Raw genomic sequence first — 27,885 nt, forward strand, 5'->3', positions numbered from 1 at the left:
AGCTAGAGGTTTCATCTTACCCATTACTCACTCCGTGGGGAAATGGATTCTTTTTTGAAAGTTAAGAGGAAAGAATATTGGTAATACACTTTCAAAATCTCTCAATTTCTTGCTTACCTTGAGTTTATCCAAAGAACGTTGAGAAGGGGGATTCTTCCCTTTAAGGTAGGAGAGACTCTATCTCACACATTGTGGCTGATCTACCTATTTTGTGACTGAATTTTACCCAAGTTATAAGTTGCAAAATATCCACCCAACAAGGGCTACATCTTTTGCACTCATCTCAAACTATCCCAGCAATCAGTCGGCTTCCTCCCACACTGTATCCTCAGCATGTGTCACCTCTTTTTTGGTTCCATCCCCTTCCATTTGCTTCCCACTACTACTGGGTTTCCCTTGCACTTGATTTTTCCCTCCCAAGGTTACAACCAAAGCAATTGGCTAATCTACGTCAATTCTCTCTGTCATGTTGAGTCTCACAATTTGAGAAGACTTCTGATGCTTCTAAAGATCTACCACTTTGATGTGTTCCATCTGTTCTGGTGAGACCAAATTTGCTACTGCTACTAGCTGTGATGCTGGAAACAAAATTCTTTTGGCCCCCCCATTAAGTAATTGTCTAGCTGCTTACTCCTACAGCATTTTCTTTTATCTTGGAGGTACGACTATCACCACCAGTTGTATGGTCTTCTCCTAACACCATACGACCTCCTCCGTTCTCTTCTGGCAAACAAAATATCTCTTGTACACTTGTAAGTTCCCTTTCTTCCATACATCCCCCTTCTCTAGCTTCCACCATGCAATTTATGTCTTCCTCCTTAGTACTGTCATTTTGTGTATGGCTGTCCTCCTTGATGCTACTTGTACAACTTGCTTCTTCCATGTCCTTCATATGTCCACTTATTTCCATACGGCCTTGTACGTGTATTTTAGCCTCCTGTGGTATAGGCCTTGGAAAAGGTCCCTCTTCCATTGGAAGGAACACAACATCCCAAGGTGTGCCTTTGATCTGACTTAGCCAAAATCCATCTCCATCGGAGTTTGACAAAGATGATAATGCTTCTATACTTGCCCCTTCTTCTCCCTCTGAACTCTCATCCTTCTCACCTTGTTCTAAACTATGAGTTTGAATAGAAACCTCCTATACAGCTTGGTGCCTCCTTTCATTCTTTCGCAGCTCTCCCCCTTCACTACTTACTCCAAATGTACCCATTTTGGAACCAACATGCCATGGTCGGCTTGTAGGGTTCTACTCTATTTGCTAGTACAAATGTCCCCCTGTGTTTTGTGTTCACCTATGTTTGGACTACTTCTAGAAATAAGGTTATTGCATGATGAGGCCTTATGCTTTAACTCCAAAACCTCCCTTAGTCACTCTGAAAGCAGTTGATTCCAATTATAAACCCTCCCTACATTCAACCCATTCACTATTGACAACATCCAAATGGCTACACCAAATGTTTGGATCCCACTAGTAAGTTTTCTTTTCACCATGTCTACGATGCACCTCCACTTCTTGTTTCCTATAAATATTTTCTTCAGTCCCTAGCTATAGTTCTTGCTTAGGATACCTTCCCATTCCTATTGTTTGACAATGCTCCTACACATCAATCCTAACCATTATCATTTTGGTTGGGGTTTTTGTTGGTTCTATCCCTCAGTTAGAAACCCCTAATACCTTGTTAATCTCCTTTGTAAAATATGAAATGGTGAGTTTGCTGAAAATATGAAATCATTGATTTATGCCCTTTCTTATCATATCCAACAATCATTATTCTCACACAGGCTCAAATTCTTGTAAGTCAAAAATCGACAGAAACGATTTTATCTACCTCTACCTTGTGCAATGCCTCCTTCAACTCACGGTTTTCCTTTGCATTCTCACACCATATTCTGCATTTGTTTCCCATACGTTTTCAAATGTGACATCGACAATTGTAATCTTTTCACTGCTTTTCCCTTTGTCCTTCTTTGTAGTAGACACCATTTTCCTTACTTGTAATCCCTTGTCCTTTCTTAAATCAATAATTGTCCCTTCGCTTGGATTACCTATGCTTGTTTTCACCATTTTGTGATTTTGTTTAAATAACCAAGTGGGATTTGTACTCTTTTTCTCACACTTGTTTCTTTCCATGTGTCCAACTCCAACCATTCAAATTTTCCCTTCTATACTATTTCCTTGGCTTTCCCCATGTATTAAACATTCTATTTGTCTAGGCAGCTTCGTATGGAGCTTTGTTTCCATCACATGTATGTCATCTGAAGCTGTATGCTACCCTCTCACCTGTACCTTGCCTCTTATTTCTAGTATGTTGTAATTTTGTGATTTTGTTTAAATAACCAAGTGGGATTTGTACTCTTTTTCTCACAATTGTTTCTTTCCATGTGTCCAACTCCAACCATTCAAATTTTCCCTTCTATACTATTTCCTTGGCTTTCCCCATGTATTAAACATTCTATTTGTCTAGGCAGCTTCGTATGGAGCTTTGTTTCCATCACATGTATGTCATCTGAAGCTGTATGCTACCCTCTCACCTATACCTTGCCTCTTATTTCTAGTATGTTGTATCAATGCTATAGTCCTTCCCACGTTTGTACATTGTACGACTGCTACAATCCTTCTCAAGTCTATACATCGTACAATTGACATATTCCCTCCAAAATTTGTACACTCCAAATTCGTACTGTCCTTCTTAGTATTTCTATTTGTATGCCGCCTTACTCCATTACACTGCCTTCTCCTTATGATGTTCATACATTGTATGGAAAGACGTTGCCTTCTCTCTCTGATGTTTGTATGTCATATGACTCATTGCTATGTGATGATGGCATCCATATGTCATTTGGTTCGTATCCTCCCTTCCACTCCTGGCCTTAATCTTTGTAAGATGTCTTTTGGAATTTCTATCTTCCTTTTGCCATTCCACTTTATAATGAATTTATAAGCTTCATTCATCCAGCTAGGTTTTTCTCTTTTCTTTTCCCCCTCACCTTCTAATTTTTCATTTATGTTTTTCACATCTTTTTCTTCTTCTCTTATTTCTATGAAATAAATGTAAAAAGTCTCATTCCTCTCTTTATAAAGTTTGAGCTTGGACACATTAACGGAGTCATTCAAAGCACTATTGTCCAAAGTTTATAACCTTATTGCTCCATTTTTTCTCCAACTTTTGTTATCTTGCATAGTTCTAGCCAACGTACTTTGAACTTACGAGGCTTTATTTCATTCTTACCATTGTATTTAAGTACAAGCTGCCTGGGGAATATTCATCATTTTCAAATGTTTATCATGCCAAAACTTGTCTCCTTTGTGCTAACTCTATATCCCATCTTGCCATCATCCTTCTTTCATCCAATTTTATTAGGGCATTGAGCCTCTCCTTCAGGCTTTTGCATATCTCCCAATCTATGTTCAACTGTAGTTAAGATTTAAAGAGACAAAACTAACAATTACATGCAAATATAACCAATATCAGAAAAGTGTAATGCACACAAAAGAGAACATGAGATACAAATATTTAACGTGGTTCACTCAATCCCTAGGCTACGCCCACTAAACAATGAGTCCAATGTTCTTATTATCTAGTGATTACAACTTGATTACACAATATAGCTACAAGAAGCTACAATTTCATCATACATAATAAAATCCCTAACCCTAAGCCATTTTATACAAGCTTTTTGTTGGTTATAAAATTAGGGCTTGAGTATTCCAACCAATAGAAAAATAGTTCCCAACACCTTTTAAAATAATCTAAGTTGCCGGTTCAGGTTTGGGTTCGAATGCGGGTTTGAAATTTGTTCAAGATTTTTTGTAGCTTGGGTTCAAATTCATTTTGACTTTGTCCATACAAAAATGTATTTTATATATATATATATATATATATATGTTCATATGTACATATGTATATATATGTATGTATATGTATGCAACAAAAAATAAGTTCATACACCACTATGCTAATTTTAAAGCAACATAGCAAAATACACCACCATATATATATATATATATATATATTTTTTTTTTTGTGTTTTAGTCCAAATGGCATATGTTTTCTCTTTTTAGCTTTTTTTGTGGTATATTTTAAGGTCGAAGGATTGGATTGAAGATTGAACAAAAAATACTTTAACAAACTAAAAAAATTCTTTTTCTTTTGATAAAATTCAGCCCAGTCCTACTACATGGAAATTTGCCATAGAAACTACAAAATTTGTGTTGGGTTCATCTAACAAAATTTGGATAGACTTTTGCAAGAATATGATAAGGGCCATACTTTTGCAAGAATGGGACCAGAGTTTGGGCTTTCTAAGGAAGAAGTTGGTAACATAGAAAATAATAAAGTCATTTGAGCTTTTGGGGCCTCAAACCTCACAAGAGGCGCTGCCTCCAAACCCCATAGAATAATATACAAGGAAACAGCACCAAATGTAGAAAAAATTTAAGTTGGTAACATAACAACAACTGCTATTCTCAAACTTGGTACTATATATTATGTAGGCATTACAACCTCCTGCCCATACATTAAATGAAAAGGAGGTTTCCCAGCAGTCGCCTTTAAAGTAGTTCGATATGCCCACAAGAGGCTTGCAAGCCTTTCTTCCCAATCCTCTCTTTCTAATCTGCATATCTTATATAGGATGGACACCAATACTTTGTTTGTGGCTTCAGCTTGTCCATTGGCCCAAGGGTGGTATAGATTGGAGAGAGTATGAAAGATCTTGAACTCACTTGTCATCATCCTAATTACTTGATTGACAAAGTGTACTCCTCTATCACTTTTTATTTGTAGGGGTATGCCAAATTGGACCACTATTTCTTCATAGAGAAATCTCCTTTGTCTCCAACCATTTTGTGAGGTACTCTATTACCTTTATTATATATTTACATCTATAAACGTTACTTGTAGGTAGAGAACCTACAATATCGAACCCGCATCTTTCAAATAGCTTCTATGGGTGTGACAGGAAAAGTGGCATGAAATCTCTTTTGAGGGGTTTGCTTGCTCTTTGACAAGTATCACAACTTAGAAACCATTGTCGGGCATTTGCCTAAAGTGTAAACCGCCAAAGTCTTGCTAGAAATATTTTTTGTGTCATAGCATCAAGTTTTATGTGACCTCTTGTCAGTCCTTCATGGGACTTCATCAGTACTACTTTTATGCACCCTAAAATGGTCAACTAGACTATGGGCCCCCATTATTCAATTTATCAATTTCCTGAATCAATGGTTTGCAATATTTTATTAAATCAATTCAAATCAATTTCTTTGATCAAATTGTAATTAATTTAATTATTTCAATATTTCTCAAGGTTTGATCGTTTTATCCTAAGTCTTATTTAATTTTAAAAAAACCTCTCTTTTAATTAAATAATTAATCCACATTTAATTAATTAAAAAAAACCCCTCTTTTAATTTAATTAAATATTTTCTATTTAATTAAAAGTACTTGCTACCTTTTAATTAAATAAAATTCCACTTAAAAAAGGAAATAAATTAAATAAATTCTTTTTTTCCTCTACACTTAGAAGCACATATTTCTAAGTGAGATTCCATTTAATTTTTCTCCTCTTTTTTCATTGGTGGAATTTTGTCTCACACGAATCATTCTTTCTCCACCCTTGATTAAATCTTATTTCCTCTTAATCTTAATCATCCATTCTTCTTTATAAGGGGGAGCCCTCTCCTCATTTTTGACATCCACAATTATGCTATTGTTATGCTGCAGGTTTAGAGAGCGATTTTTGGAAGAGTTTGAGCATTAAAGCTTTTTGTGAAGAACTTCTATCCTCTTGTCTTCTTCTCTCATGCATCCATAACTTTTATCATCATGACCCATTCTTGCATTTTCATATTAGCTTAGATCCATATTTGTTTTCATAGATTAATATTGCATTGTTATTTCCTTTCATAGATTAGATTTTCTTTCTTGCATTGTTTTGCATTGTCAGCATTTAGATTAGTTTGCATCTTCATTTGCATTCATATTTTCATCTTTAAATCTCTCATTTGATGGTAAACTTGCATGGGCACAAACTAGGTCAAACTAAGGGCCTTCATTACAAACCTTTGCATTCCATGAATAGAGAGCTATAAGCCATCATTCAAGACCCCATTCTTAAACAATATTGGATATAATGACTCATAGAAATGTGCTCACATTTTTGGCAGACAATTTGCACCCACCATGAGGAAACCCACCTTTACTTGCTGATTTTAGATATTTTTGGAACTAAGCCCCTTATGCAGATTTGTTTGGAGACAATAAACCCTACATCTTAAAGATTTGATCATATCTCCCAAGATTTGATCATATCTCCCAAACGACTTGGTGTTTTGATCTAAATTTCTTTTTTCAAGTTGGCAACATTTTAGAAAAGCTTCAGTGAAATTTTCAGATTTTTCCGAGGTATTTTTTATTTTTTATAATTTTTTCTTGAATTTTCATGGAAAATCGTTTTTGGGCACAAATTAGCGAATTTTTCAAAGAAGTAGACATTTTTAGAAAGGTCTCTAAATTCTATATAGGGTTGGTTCTTTGTATTTTTGATTTTAGAAATCATATTAAGGCTCAATAATTCAATTTGCAAAAATTGGTTTGTTTTGACAAAATGGCTCTCTAGGGCACAAATGAAAAGATCTTTTCAAAATTCTAACATTTTTGGAAAACTCTCTGATTTTTTATAGGGGTCTCTTTTTTGCATTTAGGGTTTTGGATCTGAATTCATATCATATAGGTCTAATCTTGTTGACTAGGTCAAAAATCAATATTAAAAAAAGGGCATTTAATGAATAGTTTGCATTTAATTTTCACATGGATCAATACATAATGTAAGCTTTCATTTGGGTTATTTGCTAGTTATTATCACTCCTAAAAATTAGATTTTCAGATCTAACCCTAGTTTTGCATAAGTTAAATATATATTGCATATATTTGGTTTGCTTGTTGCTTTGTTCATTGTGAGCAAGCGTTCAAGCATAAACAAAAGGTACAACAAAGAAAAGACATGTTGCAAGGATCACTAAGTATTTTTTTTTATCTCTATATCATTTGGATTTGGAAGTAAAATGAACCCTATCATCTGTTTGATTTGAGTACTTTTACATGCTTTCAAAGATTCACACTTCATTTGGTGCTCTAAAATTGGCTCTAGATTTACTTTCACACATGTGTTTCACATAATAATTAGGCCCTATAAACACTATTTGTGGAGTTCTTGAAGGAATGTGTTTCATTCGCTTGCCTTACATGCGAAGCTATTCTTGACGATAAATCCTCTTGTAGGTAGGCAACGATATTTGTTATTATCTGACTATTTCGCTTGGGTTTGTCCTCATCATCTATTAGTACTTTCTCTTTTGAGATTGGTGGTGTTTGTTGTTGGCTTTTCTAAAAATTTGGTGAGGTGATTTCAAATTAGCGTGTCAAAGAATCTTGTTTGCTATGTTTGGGTAAGGTGAAGAGGCTAGAGGAGTATGCTCAGTTCCCTTTTGAGCACATCAAAAGCTTGGAACCCTTAAATCCAAACCAAGTCCCCATGTGGTACAACTTTGCGAGTCTTCCTTGATTAGAGAGGGTTAACCATAGTGGACATTCCCTTTATTGGGTCAACCATGTGGACAAAACCTCAATTGATAATAGCCATTTTTAATATGGTAATAGAAATTGCAATATAAATGTCCTGGTGATGGAAATCCTCACAGGTGTAGTCTATTGTTGGGTTGTCAGATCTCCTCAGTATCTCCGATTGATTAAATTCTCAGAATATGTCAAAAGCTTGGTGTACTAAGATTCAATTTCGCTCACTCTAGATTGCAAAAGCTACAGAGTTGAACATTACTAAGAACCATAGTATTGCCAAATTTTATTTTCTAAGACTGTGCATAAGTGGAAAACATTTTGAGAACATGCACAGTGGTGGTTCTAGGGATTAGATTGATACTATGGCACTATTCTTGTTCATGTGCAAGGTTGATTTGTCCCTTGCTCATTGTTTGAAGATGTTTTCTTGAAATTCCTAATTGTTGTTTTGCATGCTTGGTTTATGATTCAAATCTTATCACACCTAGTTGGATATTTAAAACAAATAAAATTTGAGTTCCTGAATCAAGACTTTATGATCAAACTGCTTTGCTATCCTGTTATTTCCAGTCTCCCTAGGTTGATCCGGTTTAGATTAGGCTACTTACACCATTGTTAGAAACTTGTTTGCACCTTGGGTTATTGTGCTTTGACCCCTTGAATTAGTGATCTTTGATTTCACAAGTGACCTTGTTTGGAGTCGGTGAGTTAGAGACTGTCCTTGTTGAGAAAAATATATCTTTGGATTCTTTGATATTATGCTTGGAGAGTCTTAGTAATTTCTTATCCATCCAATTTCATAAAAATTAAATTTTAATTATTTATAATTTGGGTACATCATCCTCCTAGTCCATGTGTGCTAGGGTATTCACCCAAAGTTGTGAGCACCTCTATAGTAGTGTTGGTTTATGCCTATTGCAAAATTCTATCTTATCACATCTCTTTTGGACAAGTGAGTGCCTTTACTATCCTAGTTTGGTACCAATGTTTCTTAGGGTTATCCTATCACCTAGTACCTTTTCTTCCATGCTAGTTACAACAAGATATCAAGTAGATCAAGGAAAGCGACCTCAAGTCATCTTTAGACAATTACCTTTAGTTCAAACTCATCAAAAATGTAAGGGAAAAGAACTTGTGTTTGTTTAATCACCTAAGAATATTCCAGAAGCTTTGTTTGACCCTAGTAGTGACCTTATTGAGTTGAGTACACCCTTAGCATCACCTCACTCGGATATGGATATGGATTTTACAATGGCTCCACAAAAGAAGAATCAAAGTGGTGAATACTATGTTGACCTTTTGAGTGGTGATCCCACTCGTGAAAATAGACCAATTGAGGATAGATATTTGGATGCACACCAAATGGCTAAGAAAGGTAAGCATTATGCCTATCAAGAAGAGAAATCCCAATATGATGATCAAATTAGTGAGAATATAGCGCTCGTGTGAATGTAACATTTACTAGTAAGTGGTTTAGACAATCAAGACCATGTACACCGCTCATGACACCTTTAGGTTATGCGAGTGATAGGCTCAAAGTACTTGAGCGTGACCGAAAAGCCCTTCTAGAAGAAGAAGCTAAGAAGGAAGAACAATTTAGATACCTAGAGGAAGAAAGGCAAGTTATGATTGAGATAGTAAGGAAAGCCGATTAAGAAGCACAAGACCTTCTCGTGGCTTTGCAACTCGACAATAAATTCAACAATGTGCACATTGGTGGTGGAAACAACTCTCCTCCATCCACCCCTCCTAAGACTCAATGAAGTGGAAGACACTCACGATCTCCTAGCCCTAGAGGAAGGAGAGCTTCAAGACATGATTATTATAGGAGACCAACACCTCCTAGAGTTTCAAGACAACCTTCAGAACAAGCTTATCATGGTTCACAATATGGAGGTGGTAGCTCAAACTTTGACTGTAATTCTTTTGATTTCATGGCTATGCAACCAGACCCACATTTTCAGCAACATATGGAAGCATATATGGAGCAAAACAGAGATGCATGCTTTCAACATTTAATCAACAAGAGTGGTAAGGTCCCTTACAACTTTGATGTAGACAAAAAGATTCAAAAGCATGATCCCTCTATGAAAGAAGAAATTGACCAATTGAAGAAACAACTAAAGCAAATATTGGCACCTAAGAGTTCTTTTTCACTTGATTCAATTTGTCCTAATCCTTTTGATAAGAGTGTTGACATGAAAGATTTTCCTAGAAAAATTGAGATCCCCCAATATGACAAATATGATAGAAATGGGGATCCGAATGATCATGTGCATATTTTCTATACTATGAGTTTTGAGTTTCATCATGAGGACTCGTACCTTATGAGATTATTTCCAAGGAGTCTTAAGGGTCAAGCAATGGAATGGTTTACCGATATAATTCCTCCTATTAAGACGTTCCCTAAGTTAATTCAGAGATTTGTTCAACACTATGCATACAATCTTTCATGATCTGTCTCGCTATTGGACTTATGTCACACAAAGCAAAATCAAGGAGAATCCTTTGTTACTTTCTTGCAAAGATGAAGATGACAGTGCTCTTGCTATTCTAGGACTATTCCTGAGAAAGAAAAGATTGAAATCCTCATTAGTAACATTGATGAAGTACAAAGTTAAGAAGATGGTTTTTGAGTACTTTGATACCCATGTCGAATATTGCAACCATGTCTGCCTAAAAAATCTTAATTTTCCAACCATGCCAAATACTATGGGATTTGATTTTTTAAAAGATTTGACTTAAATCTTCCCAAATTTGATTTTAGAAAAACTCTATTAAAGTTTTTTTTTTTTAAATGGTTTAAACAAAACCTACACCAAATGAGAAAGACAAATAAACTATTTTTCTATTTCAACAACCCATTTTTGGGGTTATCTGCTAATGCAACTCTACTATGTTTACATATTGTGAAGTGATAAATTAACTTGTAAATATATGTGTCAATATTGCTTTTGAAGTAATGAAAATCTCTTATAATAACTTAAAAACTATGTTAAATTTATGTGTATGTGTTATTTATTAATGTTGTGTCCAGCTGTATCCATATTGGTGGTCTTAAAAAATCGTCGTATCCGTACCCAATACCATATCTATATTTCTATCTGTATCCTTATCCATGCAACTTTGATGTTATCTTTCTAAATAAGATTTAATGATAAATGATAATAAATACAAATTAGATAAGTAAGAAATAATATAATATAAATTAACTGTAATGATCCCATCCCTATAATTCACTCTGGAAATGATCTTTCTCCTATTTTCACTCAAATGGAGAAGTAGTAAGGCTAGGTTAGGGTATTGTATGGATACGAAATAAGGATGTATGGTCAAGGGAGAGCCCATACATTACAGGCTGTACGGTGTGGTAATGTTCAACAAATAGGTTGTACGGTGGTATGAAGTAATGTATGGTGGGCAGCAATTGATGGTCGTACGGTATGTAGGCATACAAGGAATCCGTATGGTGTCAAGTTGTAGGCACATAGGACGGTCATATGGTGAGTGGAGGGGACCGTACGGTGGCTAGAGCACTCCATACGGTAGGTGGATCAAGAAGACTGTTGTATGGTGGAGACAAGGAGATGGTCGTACGGTAGGCCCAGATGGCCATACGGTGTGGTGATGGGAAAGTGTACGATGATGGTGACAGATGGTGTGCAGATAGAAAGGGAATGCTAAGTCCTATAACCCAAGCACTTAGAGATTTGAATTTATAAACCCAAACAAGAATGAAAATTGAACACATATAATCTTTCAATTAATATTTGCCAAAACATGGTGCTCCAATTTGATCCGAGTGAAGTAATACAGGCAACAGAATAGGGTGAGGATTGGATCCCACCAAAATCAGAATAGCCAAGTTGCGAAGATCTTTCACTTCCGAAATGGCAAATAACGGAGAATTCCAACTGAAATTCGCAATACAAAGAAATAATCCAAATTGCATACCTAACAACTACCTACAAGCCGTGCTTAAATACCCATCGGGGAAAACTTTTCGAGGGTGTACAAAGATAGCCGACAGCTACATAGAACTATAGAAACAAAACAAAAATGGGTCCGAGATATATTAAATCAATTGGCCCATTAACAATAGTTTGATTAATAATTTATTTTAGAATGAGAACATTACATTAACTAAATCTAATAAAAATTCGAGATGTAATAAAAAGATAAGACATTAAAATTAAGGTTCAAAAGGGAGGAGAGTTCATTTTAAAGAGTAAGGAAAAAGAGAAGAAGAGAAGAGTCAAGGAAGGATTACTAAAAGAGGAATGAGAAGAAAACTAGTGACTTTTTCAAATATTTCCAATGATGAAAGGATGCAACTCTTTGAAAGGGTTGTGATTATGATTGGTTGTGACTCTTCAAAAATATTTTAAGTATGAAGAGTTGTGACATTTCAAAACGATTCTGATTATGAAAGGTTGTGACTTTTTGATAGTATTGTGATTATTAAGTGTTGCAACGTTTTGGTAGTATTGTGATTATGAAGTGTTGTGACTTTTTAAAGGATTTTGATTATGAAATTTCATAACTTTTCCAAACGATTTTGATTATGAAGGGTTGTGGCTGTAAAAACTGATTGTGATTATGAAGGTTTGCACCTCTTTGAAAAGGACATGGATGATAAATAAAATGTGAGGATTAAAAAACAATTATACCTAAGAGTGTTGAGCTGCAAAACTACCATAGTAGAGAAACTAAAGTAATATATATATAATGTTGCGAATTGAAGTAATATATATTCTATGAAGGATTATAAAATGAAAAACTAAAGGGAACTAGAGGTGTGTTTCATTTGATATGTTTATTTCATAAATAAATATGAATCATTGGGTAGATAAAATTATCAAGATCAAGGATTGAGAAGAGAACTTTATAGTGATCATATAAGAACTTGGTAGAGCGCATTCATTAGAGTGTCGAGTTTCTTTTGAGAAAACTCAAAGATTAGAGAGAATTCTTTATTGAATGTTGGGATTTTGAATTGGAATCTAGAGAGACATTTGTAGAGAATCTCTTAGAGACAATAAATATTGTAGTGGTTAATCATATGCATATGTTAGAGACAAGAGACTTGGTTAGAGGTGGGATCTCTACCATGTATTTTTAATGAGTTCACTAATTAATAGAGTTCCCAAAGGCCTTAGAAGGTGCTGTTAACATGATGGTTTCCTAAATAAGATTTATTCTCATTAGAGGGTTACGTAAATTTGAGTAAAGCCTCCTTCCAAGGATTAGGTGGGTTTAGTATGAGCATTAGTACTTAGATGATTTAATAATATTCATCTTGTTAATTTCTAATAGTTCTTTTATACTCATATATGTTTGTTGTCTTTTTCATCTACTAACATTTGTTATAGGGTTTTAAGCATCAAATACTCAAGATGGGAGAAGGGACATTACAGTGGTATAAGAGCACGATCTTCTCATCATGTAAGGTAAAGAGGAGGAAAATAATTCATATGAAACACTAATATACAAAGCCAATGAAAATTGGAATAAAGTTGATCATGTCAATGAGAACAACCTAAAAATTTAAAATAAAAAGTATACATCTTTCAAATCAATGGAAAAAACTATCTAATTGCTTGAGGACAAGTAATTTGAGGAAAGGCGGACTGTCATGTCCACATTTTAAAATATGATTTTAATAGAAAAATTAAATAAATAATCATTAGAAAATTATATTCAAGTATAGAAATAAGAAATAAAAATTGCATATATAATATATTATCAATAAAATAATATTTTAGTATTAATATTTAAAACAATTAAATAATAACAAATTCAATATGAATAAATTGATTAATTAAATTAAATAGAAAAGAATATTGTGGAAAGTATGTTATCTTTCTAAATAAGATTTAATAATAAATGATGATAAATACAAACTAGATAAGTAAGAAATAATATAATATAAATTAACTAAATCTAATAAAAAGTCAAGAGATATAATAAAAAGATGTGACTCTTTAAAATTAAAGTATAAAAGGGAGAAGAGTTCATTTTAAAGAGTAAGGAAGAAGAGAAGAGTTAAAGAAGGATTATTAAAAGAGGAATGAGAAGAAAACAAGTGACTTTTAAATATTTTCAATGATGAAAGGATACGACTCCTTGAAAGGGTTGTGATAATGAATGGTTGTGACTCTTCAAAAATATTTTAACTATGAAGAGTTGTGACTTTTCAAAATGATTATGATTATGAAAGGTTGTGACTTTTTATAGTATTGCGAGTATGAAGTGTTGTGACTTTTCAAAGGGTTTTGATTATGAAGTGTTATGACTTTTCCAAAGGATTGTGATTATGAAGGGTTGTGACTTTTCAAAAGGATTGTGATTATGAAGGTTTGTGACTCTTTGAAAAGGACATGGATGATAAATAAAATATGAGAGGATTAAAAAACAATTATACCTAAGAGAGTTGAATTACAAAACTGTCATCGGTCAAGATTGTGTAGCCAACGGGTTGATGTCATTGGTAAAGATTGTGTACCTGACGGGTTGATGTTGTCGGTAAAAAGTGTGTAGCCGATGGGTAGATTAGCATTGTCATGTAGCTGACGGACCCCTTCGGGAAGGTTCGGTGGGTAGTATATATACCCTATCGAAAATCATTGTAAATCATCATCATAAGCATTATATAACCTATGGGCATATGCGAATAATAAAAGGAGTTCTGTTGTTTTTGTTCATTGTCTGTGTGCATTAATCCATTAATCTATGTGGTAAACATTTGGCACCGTTGCCTAATGGACCTGGAACAAGGCTGAGGAATGACAACTAATGCCAAATCAGTTAAACAAAAATAAGAATAAGCTGAAGGACAAAGATGAAATCTGCACAGCTCAAGGAAATTTAATTTTGGCGTAGCAGGCCGAATGTAGACAGAGGTTTCAAAAGATTGCCGACAGACACTGAAGTGCTGAGGAATTGTTGGAGGCGACTTGACAGCAGGTGGAATTGGTGGAAGAAGCCAAGGAAGAATTTTTGAGCCTCTATTCACCGAGGGAAGAGAATCCAGATGGAAGGGAATCGCCAAGGGAGCACAAGCGTGGAGTGAACTCTTCGTCTACGATACACTTCTGGAACGGGAAGACCCTTCTTCACCAGAGAACACAGCTATTGGAGATAAGACAACTGTTGGAGAGAGCGTCGATGTGGGAGTACAGACCACCAATGTGGGAGTGCAAATCGCCAGCGTGGGAGTGCAGAGTGCCAGTCTAGGAGTGCAGATCGCCGGTGTGGGAGTGCAAAGCCACGGTGTAGGAGTGAACAGCGCCACTATTGCAGGACCAAACAATGCCCGTGCACAAAATCTAGTAGAAATGAAGGGACCAAAGGAAAAGCTCCTAAAGTTTGATGGCGATGGTACGGCCAATCCAATCCAACACTGTAAAACATGGGAAACGATTTGGAGGGAAAATGGCATAACAGATACAAACGAATGGGTCCGGTAATTTTTGACAACCCTACAAGTTGTCGTAATTGATTGGTTTGCTGATACAGATCCCCAAAAGTTAATCAATTAGGACAACATTAAAAAAGAATTTATCACAGAATTTCAACTGTTGCGTGACAACAATGAGATCGTAGTGGAGATATACAATACAAAGCAAGGGAAAAATGAAACTGTCCAAGTATACGCTAGGAAATTAAAAGAGTTAATAAATAAAATGAAAAATAAGCCAGCAAATGGGCTGCAAAAAAGATGGTTCGTTGAAGGCCTACATCCAAAATTGCAGAAGAAGATGAAGATTGTGCCATCGTCATCATACACTAAAGCATACAATCGAGCAATGAACTTAGAAAGTGAGCAGAAGACAAAAAAGAAAAAGAAGAGTAGTTCATCCTATTCAGATGATGACACATCCTCGAGAGAAGATAGCGGCGATGATGAAAATAGCAGAAAAAAGGTCCGAGCTCTCTAGAAGGACATGATTCACATGATGAAAGAATTTAAGAACATGCATAAAGAAATGAAGGGAAGTGAACTATGGTGCACGGAATGTAAGGCAGAAGGTCACAAAAAGGAATCCCGTCCAAAGAACTAGTTCTGCGAGATCTGCGAGATCATAGGACATTCCATAAAAGAATGCCCCTTCAATATGAAAACCAGAGGACCTCAACAAGTGCTCGTGACAAAGGCAACTTCCACGTTAGGAGAAAACACAAACATTGATAGTGCCACTTTGGGTGGGTACAGAAATAATAGCAAAGGGCAAATCAACAACAATGTAAACAATAACAATAACAATGGCAGCCGAAGTTGAATTCAATACAATGCAAACGGTCAACCAATGGTTCAATGCCAAGCATGTAATTTGTGGGGCCACCTTGCCTGAGATTGTACAACGACAAACACACCGAAATTATTATGTAGATGGTGCGGACCCAGTGATCATGAAGATGCCAAGTGCCCGAAGTCCGGAGTGAACTTGATCACCATCGGGACAGACGAAGAGGAGGTTCTGGCAATCACATGAAAGTAAGAAAAACTATACACTGACCTGACAGAAGAAAAGAAGAGGAAGTTGGAGGAAGCACGGGCAAAAATTGGAAAAACAGCACAGGTGGAGACATCTTAGTTGAAGGATACCACTAGTACCTCAGCAAGGAACTGCACAGAACAAAACATCGTACACCAAATATTACAAACTGAGGTACCTGTCAAAATAGGCGATCTATTGGTCACAATGCCTCAACTCCGATCGGCATTCACAAATATTGCACCAACTGCTAAGTTACCAGGAAAGCAAGGGGCAAAAATTTGTCATTGATTTACACACAAATGGTAGGTGAGGAGGCAGCGTCGTCAGACTCAGAAGGTGAAGGTGAAAGTGAAGACGAAGGAGTAATGGAACTGGATGAAGGAGTATTGAGACTAGAAGGAGGATCGAATGAAGACGACCTAGTCTCAGTGAATGGCCTTTTCTAGTGGTAGATAGAAGACTATGAACTCTTTCCGAGTTGTAATATGTTAAGGGTCGACGAAGGTGAGAAAAAAGAGGAAAATGAATGTCTGAAGGAATACAAAGAAGTGGAAGAAGGAAAGGCAGTTATGGCTGAAGCTGAAGGGAAGAACATACAGTACGAACTCAAAAAAAGGAAAGATCCCACCATCTAGTACATGGTGAACAGACCGCATGGAAAGAAAAGAATACACCGCACCATAAAATTAGTTGAAGGGTGCCGACAGCAAGGAAATAATCTGGATGAGCGACGACTGCAGGCACAATGGGCTACAGAGGTGACACAAAACAGACGCAAAGCGTGGCGTGATAAGCACTAGAACTGAATAGGTCTCAACTGGGCCAGTTGGTTTTGAATTATGACGAACGAAATAAACCAGGAATGTTTAAGGTCAGGTGGGTCGGGCCATACCAGATCTGGGATGTAGGTGACAATGGAGCAATGAAGTTGTGGACATTAGACGGACAAGCAATACCGAAGGCAGTCAATGATTCAAAGCTGAAGATGTACCATGCTAGGAAGACTCCCTCGTCGTCACAAAATGATGAAGTCCGAACGACTCCCTCGTCATCAAAGAATGACGAAGTCTAGAGGCAAAATTGAGTTTGTTGTGTTTTTAAAATTTTTTTTAAAAAATGGAAAAGTATAGTGAGGCAAGCCGTGTACACTGTCCCGTGGACAGTGTGTCCCGCGGGCTACTCCGCAGACGTCCTTCCACGAACAGTGTCTTTCTACAAGGAGTTTTTTTAAAAGGCCGCGCATTCATTTCCATGGGATTCCTTTGTTTCCCCGTGCCTTTCGTTGTTTTTCCATGGAGTTTTTAATTTGCAGGAGTTGCTTTATGTTCCACAGGCTTCCTCCTATTTCCCTACGGATTACCTTGTTCACCTGCAGCTTTCTTTTCCATCCACGACATTATTCTTTTATCCCGCAAACTTCTTTTTTTAGAAGCTCCTTTTCCGCGGCCTAGCATCTCCTTCTTTCCACGGACATGCATGGCGATTACCTTTTTATCCCCGCGGATTGCATCTTGTTCATTGGCGACTCCATTCTTGTAGAGCCTGCAGCTATCTTTTCTTCCACAGACTTCATTCTTGTAGAGCCCCTCTTCTGCAGATGATGCTATCTCGGCGAAGGTGTTTATGATTTCGGTAGGGGTGTTTTATTATTTCGTAGAATGAATTCTTGTGGCTGATGTTCCCGTGGAGGTTAGTAAATTCTTGTAATCAGGCATCTTGCCAGAAGTGAAGGCAAAAGGAAGCAGTCAAAAGTGAAGGAGATAAAAAAAAAAAAAGAAACGTCGACAAATCAAAAATGTTTAGAATGCATAACAGACGATGCCCAAAGAAAGGGAAGGACATAAGCAAGTAGTAAAACATCAGTGGTTGCCAGAAAGAGTGGAATCAGAAGAAAATCACAAAAATCGTGTGTTTGATGCAATTTTGTTTGTAAGGATGGTGGATATTTTTCAGGAAGTATCTTCAGACATCATGCCTTCACACAAGGAATTGATAAGAAAGTTTTGTGAATTGGGAATCTCACCAGATGACCCGTATTTGATGCTTCTTTTCCAAATATTGGATGAAAGTCCGAGTTATATATCTCTTTTGGATGCATATTTGAATTTAGAAAAGCAAGAAGATGAATCTACAATAGAATTCTTCCTGAGAATGTTAAATGCTTATCAAGAAATACCTTCAAAATACAAACCTCCATCATCTGATCTTCTCTACAGGATGCGAGAATCAGGCCTCTTATACGATCATCAGTTTCTTAACTTTCTTGAACTCATGGATAATGAACTAGTTGCAGAGGATAATGAATGTAGGACTAAAGTAACAAATGAGTCAAGTGATGTTTCAAATTCAAATAGAGATGAAATTTTTGAAAATACTAAAGGAGAATCAGCTCATGATGATACTTATATGCCTATAGATGATGGTGAGTGAAAATGAGGAAGAGGATTCTTTAAGTGTGGAGGAGATTTCATCCTTACTAGATCAGGAATATCAAAAACACATTGAAAGAAATGGTCTAAATTTTTTCTCAAATCACCATGGTGAGCAAGTTGATGAATCAGTGCATTCTAAGAAGGTATTGGATGAAAGAAGTGATCATTCTGAAGAATCATATTATGAAGATGAAATAGAATTGTACACAATGTATGAACAGGAAGAAGTTTTAGAGTATATTGCTGATGAAGATATCCCCCTTGCTGGTCAAGCAGATTATAATTCTCAAAGCGATGAAGTTAGTACACTATTTAATGAAACACTTGATGATCTGGGTGAAAGCTCTTCTGAAGCCATGCCTGAATTCTCTATGTTCGTAAACCCTTTGTTTGAGGAGCAAGCAGAAGGAGATATGCCTGAATTCACTATATTCTCAAATCCATTGTTTGAGGAAGATCTTGCATGCAGCCAAATCCATCAGCACCATGATGAAAATAGCAAGCCTGATTTTGAAGATGATGAAACTCAAGATATGAATGAGTTGGTGTATTTAGCAAATGAGCCATGCATTAGTTCATCCTATGAGGAGGGGTTGTTTCAAACATGTAAAGGAGATATGGAGTCAGATATGTGTCATTAGGAGAGTGTATTGGAGATTAGTTCTGAAAATTGTCCCAATGTACTATCTAATCAGACTCTTGATGAGAGAGAGGTAACATTTCTTGAATGTGAGTTGTCTTCAAATCTTTCTTGTAAGAAGAAACATCTTGATGATGGGGCAGATTGTGTGCAAGACAATTAGGTAAAGAGGATGCATTCCAATGGTTGTATAACAAATGAAAAATATGACTCCAGCAATTTTCTATTCAGCAAAAATCACAGGGCACCTGATGACATTTCAAAAGATATACATAAGACACATACTAGAGAATTGATGGGGACACAACCCAAGAACAAAATGGACACAACAGAAAGGGAAAATTACATGCTCCTATTTTTTCGGGATTTTCTAGCACACTGATAGTTGAACTGTGAGAGTTGGAACCTTTATTTGACCCAAATGGGTATCCAAAAATGTAAAGACATGAAACAGAAACTAAGTCTAAGTACATTTTTTTTTGGGTGACACAGGATTGCCCTTATACCTCTGGATGCTCCTGCATCAAGAATGCATTGATGAAATGGAAGAAATAAGTGTTGTTTATAAGGATGATGCCTCCCATATAGCAAGGTTGAAATTGTTACTTGATCAGAATAAGGTGTTTGATAGAGGAAAGAACCAAAGTACATTTTTGGAGGGCCCGGGGCCACTCATACTCACCTAGCATCATGTTACAGCATGGATGTTCGGTCTGCTCTTCCAGACATAACTGGAATCTCGCTATGCTCACAGGGAGCATACATCCCCAGAAAGAGCCACTGATGGAACCTAAATTTTTTGCAAAAATTAAGCCCCATTTATAATGAAGGAAATAGAAAATCCCAATCAAACCTCAACACAGTAATAGCTGCCCAATAGGGATGAAGGGAGAGCACAAAGATTCATAGTCATGATATTTTTGAAGCAAATATAATGTGAAAGGAAGACAACTCTATCTATCTATAGATAAGAAATACCCAACGACTATTGTGTAATGGTGCCAGTATGAAAACGAGGGAGGATGAAATCATTAAAGCAATAAAATAAATGAAAGTCACAGAGGAAGAGATGTATGAACATTCTGTTAAAGTGAAGAAAAACGATTCAAAGGCAGAGGAGCATTGCATCTCTTGCAAATTGTGTGAAGCAATTTACCTCCCTGAGCTATAACCACATGAGGCACTTTTATACGAGAGAGATATTCATTTCTCGTGAAGATCAAAAGACCCTGTGAAAACACTGCTGACAAAAGATGATTATTGTGCTGATGAATACGCCAGGAACCACGACACATATCTATAGCAGGTTCAAGCAATATCACAAAGGCAACATCCAGTTTTGAACCACAATATAGTGCTAAAGTTTTTACTTCCAGTCCTGTAAATATGCATCTATACAGGCTATTATATCACGGTGATGACAGTACCTCATATTTGAATGTTTCTTAATAAGAACAATGATAACCATGAAGATGAGTATGCATGTATCTGGAGGAATTAACTAGTTGGCAATAATCAAGGACGAATATAATAAGATAGGAGGCCTGATAAAATGAAATTAAAGGCAATGTTTTGGAGATTATATATATCCTATTCATTTTGCATTGAGGAATCTTCAGAGGACTGGAGTATATGGTTTTACAAGGCTAAATCCAAAGAGAGAATCAAACATATCATGGACAACTACAGTTACGCGCATAGGAATTTCAGGCAGCAACTCCATAAACAAGCCTGTTCAGATGTAGTACAAAGAATCCTGTACATATACGAGTCAACATTTTAATTGAAAAATCTGTCCAACAGCAACAACAATGATATATTGAGGCGTCTGGAACAGTCAAGGAAATCTTCACCGAAAATGCATGTATAGCAGCGACATAAAGGAAAGCCAAATCAAAGTCTTTCATTGCCGAGTATTGCATAGGAATAAAGTGGAGATAGGTCAGTCTTTAATGCCAATAAACAATGATAATAGTGTATGTTGATATGACTCAACCATCGAGAGGCATCGGGAGCAGTCTTTTATGGAGGGCACTAAAGCATTGAGTCGGATTCCAATTGTGTGAGGAGCTTCAGTTGAAAGTCTGAAGAAATCTATTGGCTTTAGCGTGATATAGCAGGCAAACACTATGCAAGACTTACACAGAGTGAGGCATGAATGCAAAGAGCTCTAAGTTAGGAAAGAAATCGAAGTCAAAAATGAAGCTGCCCACATGCAAAGCCGTATAACACACAGGAAATGATATTCATCACATACACAAAGTAATGGAAGTTTATGCGATGGAAATAAGAGCAGGAAGGAAAGTCTAACGTTGATCGAAGTCATCCTTTGAGGAACCACCGAAGTTTGAAAAGCATACTATCCTTAGGCACGATGCCCAACCTAGTCTCCCAATGCAACAATGATCACCTACAGAACCCGACATGCCAGAAATTTGCACAGTGGTAGTCCATGGCGACATTTAAATTATTCATACATAGACAGCGATGGAGGACAGATGGCTTGTTTATGACGGCAATATAATTTGCACAACTATGGTTGAAGAAAGAGATGATTGGCGACGCCTGTCCAAGCCAATGCATAGTTATAAGTTGCAATTAAAATTCTTTGCGATGATAATTTTCTCTAAAGGCAATAAACATGAAACTTTAATAAAATTAATATTTGCCGGCAAAGAAGAAAAGCCCGATAATCACAAAGCTAATTTAGGTGATTATATTAAAAAGGGTGCAGTTAAAATAATCTAAAGCAAAGTATTAATAAATACAAGGATAAGATTTTGAGTATTGAAAGAGAGTAACTTTTCTATTTTGAAAGGTCGCATCTTTAGAAGAGAAAGATATATATACAGGGGAGACATTGTAATATTCATCATCCAAACATTTTACATACACAAGAAGGAGTATCTTTTTTTTTTTGTACGGAGGAATAAGGGGCTTATTATGGCTTTGTAATATAAATTCCGTTATTTTATTTTTAATAAATAAAATAAAATGTTTTTTTGCTTATTATTAAATGCGTGGAGATTTAAACTACAGGCGAATCGTCCTTTATAATTATTTTTTAAAATTTCTGTATACAAATTCAATATCAGATAAGTGGATATGATTATTTAGCATTTTAAATTTGATCATCGCAGATATTGTGAAATAAATAATTGTTTCCGCATCTGCGTCCAGTTTGTCTCCCTACCAGAGGAGTTAAAATTCAATCTGGACTAATTTAAGATGGCATAATATTTGATCTATCGCATCTCAGTTATTTAATTGTTGGCAGTAAAGTGGGTAAAACATTATAAAGTTATATTTGATAATTCACTGAAGTTGACTCTATCGCCCGGATGAGCATTGGCACTGGTCTTTTGTTATTAAAGTCAGAAAATTTAATATATCCTTCCTACAACAAAATCAAATTCATTATTATTAAAATTTTATCCAAATATTCAAACATCCAATTTCAGTTTTATCGAGTTCGAGGACCTTGCCAATCGAACTCCAAGTTTAAATTCACTATAGAAAAGCCTCGAACTGGACAGTTAGCGTTTGAGGTAAAGGTTTACCCGCCTGGGTGTAGCGGAACCTGAAGTGCAAGGGAATCGAGAAGTATTCCATTCATTGGCCAGAACTAATTGAGAAGTTCTATCGGAGACGTGGCAGGCTCTTGGATTTCCAATCTGCGGTTTTGGGAAACAACAGGTTGGAGACCAATTTGGTGCAGGCACGGAATGAATGTGAAAGTGATGTGATAGAAATAGATCTATCTTATTGTAGTTAGTCAGTTAATGTTGTCTTGGATATTTTGTAATTGTCGTCCGCAGATGACTTTTTCCTTTGGGGGGGATGATGTCGTTGGTAAAGATTGTGTAGCCGACGGGTTGATGTTGTTGGTAAAGATTGTGTAGCTGATGGGTTGATGCCGTCGGTAAAGAGTGTGTAGCCAATGGGTGGATTAGCATTGTCATGTAGCCAACGGACCTCTTCGGGAAGGTTTGGCGGGTAGTATATATACCCTATCGGAGATCGTTGTAAATAATCATCATAAGCATTATGTAATCTCTAGGCATATGCGAATAATAAAAGGAGTTCTGCTATTCTTGTTCATTGTCTGTGTGCATTAATCCATTTACTCCATGCGGTAAACAAAAACCATCAGAGTAGAGAAAGTAAAGAAACTAAACTAATATATATTGAATGTAGGAAATTGAAGTAATATATATTCTATGAAGGATTATACAATGAAAAACTAAAGGGAGCCAGAAGTGTGTTCATTTGATATGTTTCTTTCTTAAATAGATATGATTCAGTTGGTAGATAAAATTATCAAGATCAAAGATTGAGATGAGAATTTTATAGTTCTCATAGAGATCAAGTAAGAACTTGGTATAGGGCTTTCTTGATTGAATGTTGGGATTCTGAATTGTAACCCAGAGAGAGATCTGTAGAGAATCTCTTAGAGACAATATATATTGTAGTGGTTATTTATATGCATATGTTAGAGATGAGAGGCTTGGTTAGAGGTGGGATCTCTATCAAGTATGTATTGTTAATAAGTTCACTCATTAATAGAGATCCCAAAGGCCTTAGAAGGTTCTCTTAACATGATGGTTTCCTAACTGAGATTTATTCTCATTAGAGGGTTAGGTAAATCAAAGGATTGGGTGGGTTTAGTATGGGAATTAGTACTTAGATGATTTTATAATATTCATCTTGTTAATTTCTAATAATTATTTTATACTCATATATTTATGTTGTCTTTCCCATCTACTAACATTTGTTACAGGTTTTAAGCATCAAATACTCAACATGGGAGAAGGGACATTACAAGCAACTAGTTCCAAGACATATGTAACTTTGACAAGAGAAGTTTTTAAATAACAGCAAAGACCCTGTGAACTGAAATTTAGTCACAAGAGGATATGTTAACCAGGAACCTATAAAATACAACACAATCATATATTTTCTAGCTTTGCTAATATAAGATTATGACTAGCATGTAATAGTTGTATGCAAGGTGAACTTTGAGTTTAAGTGAATTTTGTACTTGTTTATCACAAGGCTTTCGCTTCCCAAGAACAGTGAGTGCCTGAGTTTGCTGCAGCTCAAAATTTCTCTTCAGCAGATCATCCCAATACTTTGCCTTATCTGTAGCACATATGTGACTTGATTGATGATCCATCTCTTGGTTATTCATCTCTTCAGTTATTACAGCTGCTTCCTTGTCTTCATCCACATACTCAAAATTAGCAACCTGCAAACATTATTTGTGCATTAATAGGCGTCATTTATAAACATTTCAGAAATACAGAATGAACATACCAAGGAATACATATTTGACCATACAGGAAAACATCACATCCATATAGTGTAAATAAAAACTAAATTATTTGATTGGCGGGATAGCTTCCGGTTTCAATTGCAGTGTAGCATATATATTTGATCATATAGAATATAACATCACATCATTGATATAGAACTCTCTTGGAATTCCCAACATCACATTCATATAGTGTAAACAAAAAACTAAATCATTTGATTGGTGGCATAGCTTCCGGTTTCAATTGCAGTGTTGCTTATATATTTGATCATATAGAATAAAACATCACATCATTGATATGGAACTCGCTTGGAATACCCAGGACTCAGAAAGTTCCAAACAATGCTAGAGGAATCGGTAACAAGGTACCCAACAAGTCTACCCAAACTTGTCAAGTATCCCAAAATCAAATAAATGAACCTGGCGAGTCCTGCTAGTATGACCTTATTGCCTAGTTCTGAGATAAAAATGAGAGAAAGATATACTCAAAGCTAAAAATTTATAAAGACCTCTAACAATCTCAAAAGGTATTCAATTCAATTTCAATCAAAAGGAAAATGGAACAAAGAGCAATTCAAAAACACAATCCATTGAAGTAAATATCAGAAGACAACTTGAACAGAAAATGTTTATTGAATGCAACTTGGGAAGATTTATAACCATCGATGCATTTGAAAGGACAAGTGTTCATTTGTGGCAGCCCACTATCATGTTGGAGCCAATTTGAAGAGGTGTTATTTCCGTTTTCAATCTTTTTGTTTTTGTTTTGTTCTATTTATTTCATTCCGCATGTCATCTACATTTGTTTAATGTTTTTCATTTAGATTCATCGAACCTTAATGAAAGAAGGAAAATTGAAAGAGACCAATTTTCTTGTTCTATTTTAGATTTTATTCTCTTTTTATGGGAAAACCATAGTTAATTTTCTAATTTAAAATATTGTTTGGTTTTAAACAGTAACTGTTTTCTTTCTTCTAATTTTCATGTATATTTAGTAACCTTAAATGCAAATTTATTTTTCATTTACTTCTTACTCACAGCATACTTCAAATTTGTTAGTGTATGAAAGATGCCAACTGGGCCTTTGAAGGCAATCACTGAGTTCTATTGATTTTGTTCAGGATACTGGTGTTTGGCCACCAAGATGTAACTTGTTTGCTTTTTTCAAAATTCTGACTTTTAGGTTTTCTAGTTTTTCCAATTTTAGTTTATATTTTTTTTGACTGACTGATATACTAAATGCAATTCCAACTAGTTAAACAATGCTGGGAAAATTTCTTAGCTCAAACTGAAATTAATGCTGAAAATGAAAGAATTGCTATTTAATTTATCTTCTCAAGAATACTACAGAGCCATACTAGTTACTAGAACAGCCAAATCTTACATTGCTTAGGTTTCAAAATGACTAGAATCCGTGATCTGGTTCTGATCAACTCCAGGCTTCAGAATGATTGAAATCTGCTACAGCCCTTGTCCCAAGTGGCATCACCTGGTGATCGAGGCTATATGGCTGTTGCAGATGCTGAAAGGTGGCTGTGATACCTCTTTCATGCACTCAGAATCCCCAAACTACATAGTACAGGTCGATATCTTTAGTAGTTTCACTCAAATCTCCCTTTACTTCATCTCCCTCAATAACCTGGCTGATGTACAGCTAGGAGAAGAATTGCCTGGCAACCTCAAAATGCTGAAACCCAATCAGATCGGAGCCCAAATGCTTCTAATTTGCAGCTACAGTCCTTTCTTCAGATCGAACCACCAAGAATTCCTAAGGACATGCAATGTCGATCTCCAGAATGCTGAAACTTCAACCTATCCATCTTCGTTAGCACTTGAGGAACATACAGGCTGGTAGGATTCAAGGATTTTTATTGAGTCCCTAAATTGCTGAAAACTCCAATGCAGAGCTCTCCTCAACCATGTAGGAAAAAATATTCAATGCTGAATAATGGAAAATGGGTGCCCAAAACAATTTTTATCTTCCTCTCGAGCAATTTCTATCCCTTTACGGTTTTCCCTCCATTTCCATTAATTTTATGAAAATATGTGGCCTCTTCAAGTGGTTTGAACTTCAGCCTTTTTATTTTAATATTATATTGGCCCCTTTATTTTAATAAACACAACTTATAAGTTATTGCCTAGCCAAATGGGACCATGGCCCTTATTATACTTTATTTAACATATACTGAATATGGTATTCATTTAAATTAATTCATTTAACAACTTTTTATTATTTCGTTTTTATTAATAAATCCCAATCTGAAGCTCAGAACTGACTCCTATCTAAAGTGTTGTGATCACTGTTGCTGTCTGGACTTTGAACCCCTGCGGACCAACTGGCCATTCCTCCTAAAATATAGGAACTCACTCTAAAATGCAGGAACCTTGCTCAAAGTACTAGAAAAACCTCCAGAGGAACCTACTCTACTCCGTGGTCCCCCAAGTGGTCCTCCTCTCAACTATCAGTTCTCCCTAAAAAGTAGTAGACCACCTTAAAAGGTAGGAACTATTGTAGAAATGCTCAAAATCACTCACAAAGTCCCTGTAACACTATGTGACTCTCCCAATGAGTCCCCTAACCATCACATTGGCCTATGGGAACTCAAGTGATTGGCCAACCTCCAAATATCTGCCAAGCAGTCTAATTAGGGGTCATGACAATATAGCATCGAACCAAGTTAAAAAGGGCACTTTTTTCCAGTAGACAAAATACCAAATACAAAGGTGTTGGAGCTAAGGACCATGAAAGGGGCAAGCCAGACGGTACAAATTAGGACCCCTCAAGGAATTGAGATGGCACAACCAATTGCATTGGTGATAGAAACTATAGGAGGAATGAGGAAAACAACATCAACACCCTTGCCAATAGCCCAATTTCTAGAGTTGATAGGACCAACAAGAATAGAAAAACTATGGTATGATGGAAATAGGGACACAGGAACAATAGGACCACGGTATGATCGAGAAGGAGGCAAATAATCTACTAACAGTTTTGTAAAAATCTAGTTGCAAAATAGGTAGACGAGCTATAGCATATGAGACCAAGTCTCTCCTACATTAAAAGGGAAGGCTCCCCCTTCTCACCATTCCTTGGATCAACTCAAGGTAAGCAAGAAGTTGAGTGATTTTGTAAGGGGCGTTACCAATATCCTTTCCTCTTAACTTTCAGGAAAGATTCAACTTACCTGCAGAGCGAGAAATGTCAAGATGAAATCTCTAACTACACTTCTATCTAGTAGCTAGAAACAATGATATTGACAAACCAACACCAACTCAAAGGCTAACTGAAAGCATACCAGTTTGGCTCTAAGTCATGTTTTAACCTATCGTATAAGAATAATCTCTACCATTGGAGCACAAAGACTTCCAAAAGTAGGGAGTTCTAACTATTTATCATGAATTTGAGATGGTAATACAA

The 27,885-nt window shown here is 36.0% G+C and overlaps 1 protein-coding gene across 7 annotated transcripts in view; it reads right to left on the reverse strand.

Moving 5' to 3' along the window:
• Window positions 1–27,885, reverse strand: part of LOC149564395 (CHD3-type chromatin-remodeling factor PICKLE-like) — a 342,454-nt gene that overhangs the window by 141,212 nt on the left and 173,357 nt on the right. For all 7 annotated transcript variants that reach the window (XR_016364201.1, XM_089827450.1, XM_089827449.1 and 4 more), the window contains exon 21: window positions 24,195–24,401. Coding sequence is in view for 6 of the 7 variants with exons in the window: in XM_089827450.1 (XP_089683576.1) it covers window positions 24,195–24,401 (207 nt within the window). In the remaining variant the exon portion in view is untranslated. The remainder of the gene's footprint in view (window positions 1–24,194; window positions 24,402–27,885) is intronic.

This window comes from Cupressus sempervirens, chromosome 4 (genome assembly GCF_028749045.1).
Source record: "Cupressus sempervirens isolate cs-2001-9-10 chromosome 4, ASM2874904v1, whole genome shotgun sequence".
Taxonomy (NCBI): Eukaryota; Viridiplantae; Streptophyta; class Pinopsida; order Cupressales; family Cupressaceae; genus Cupressus; species Cupressus sempervirens.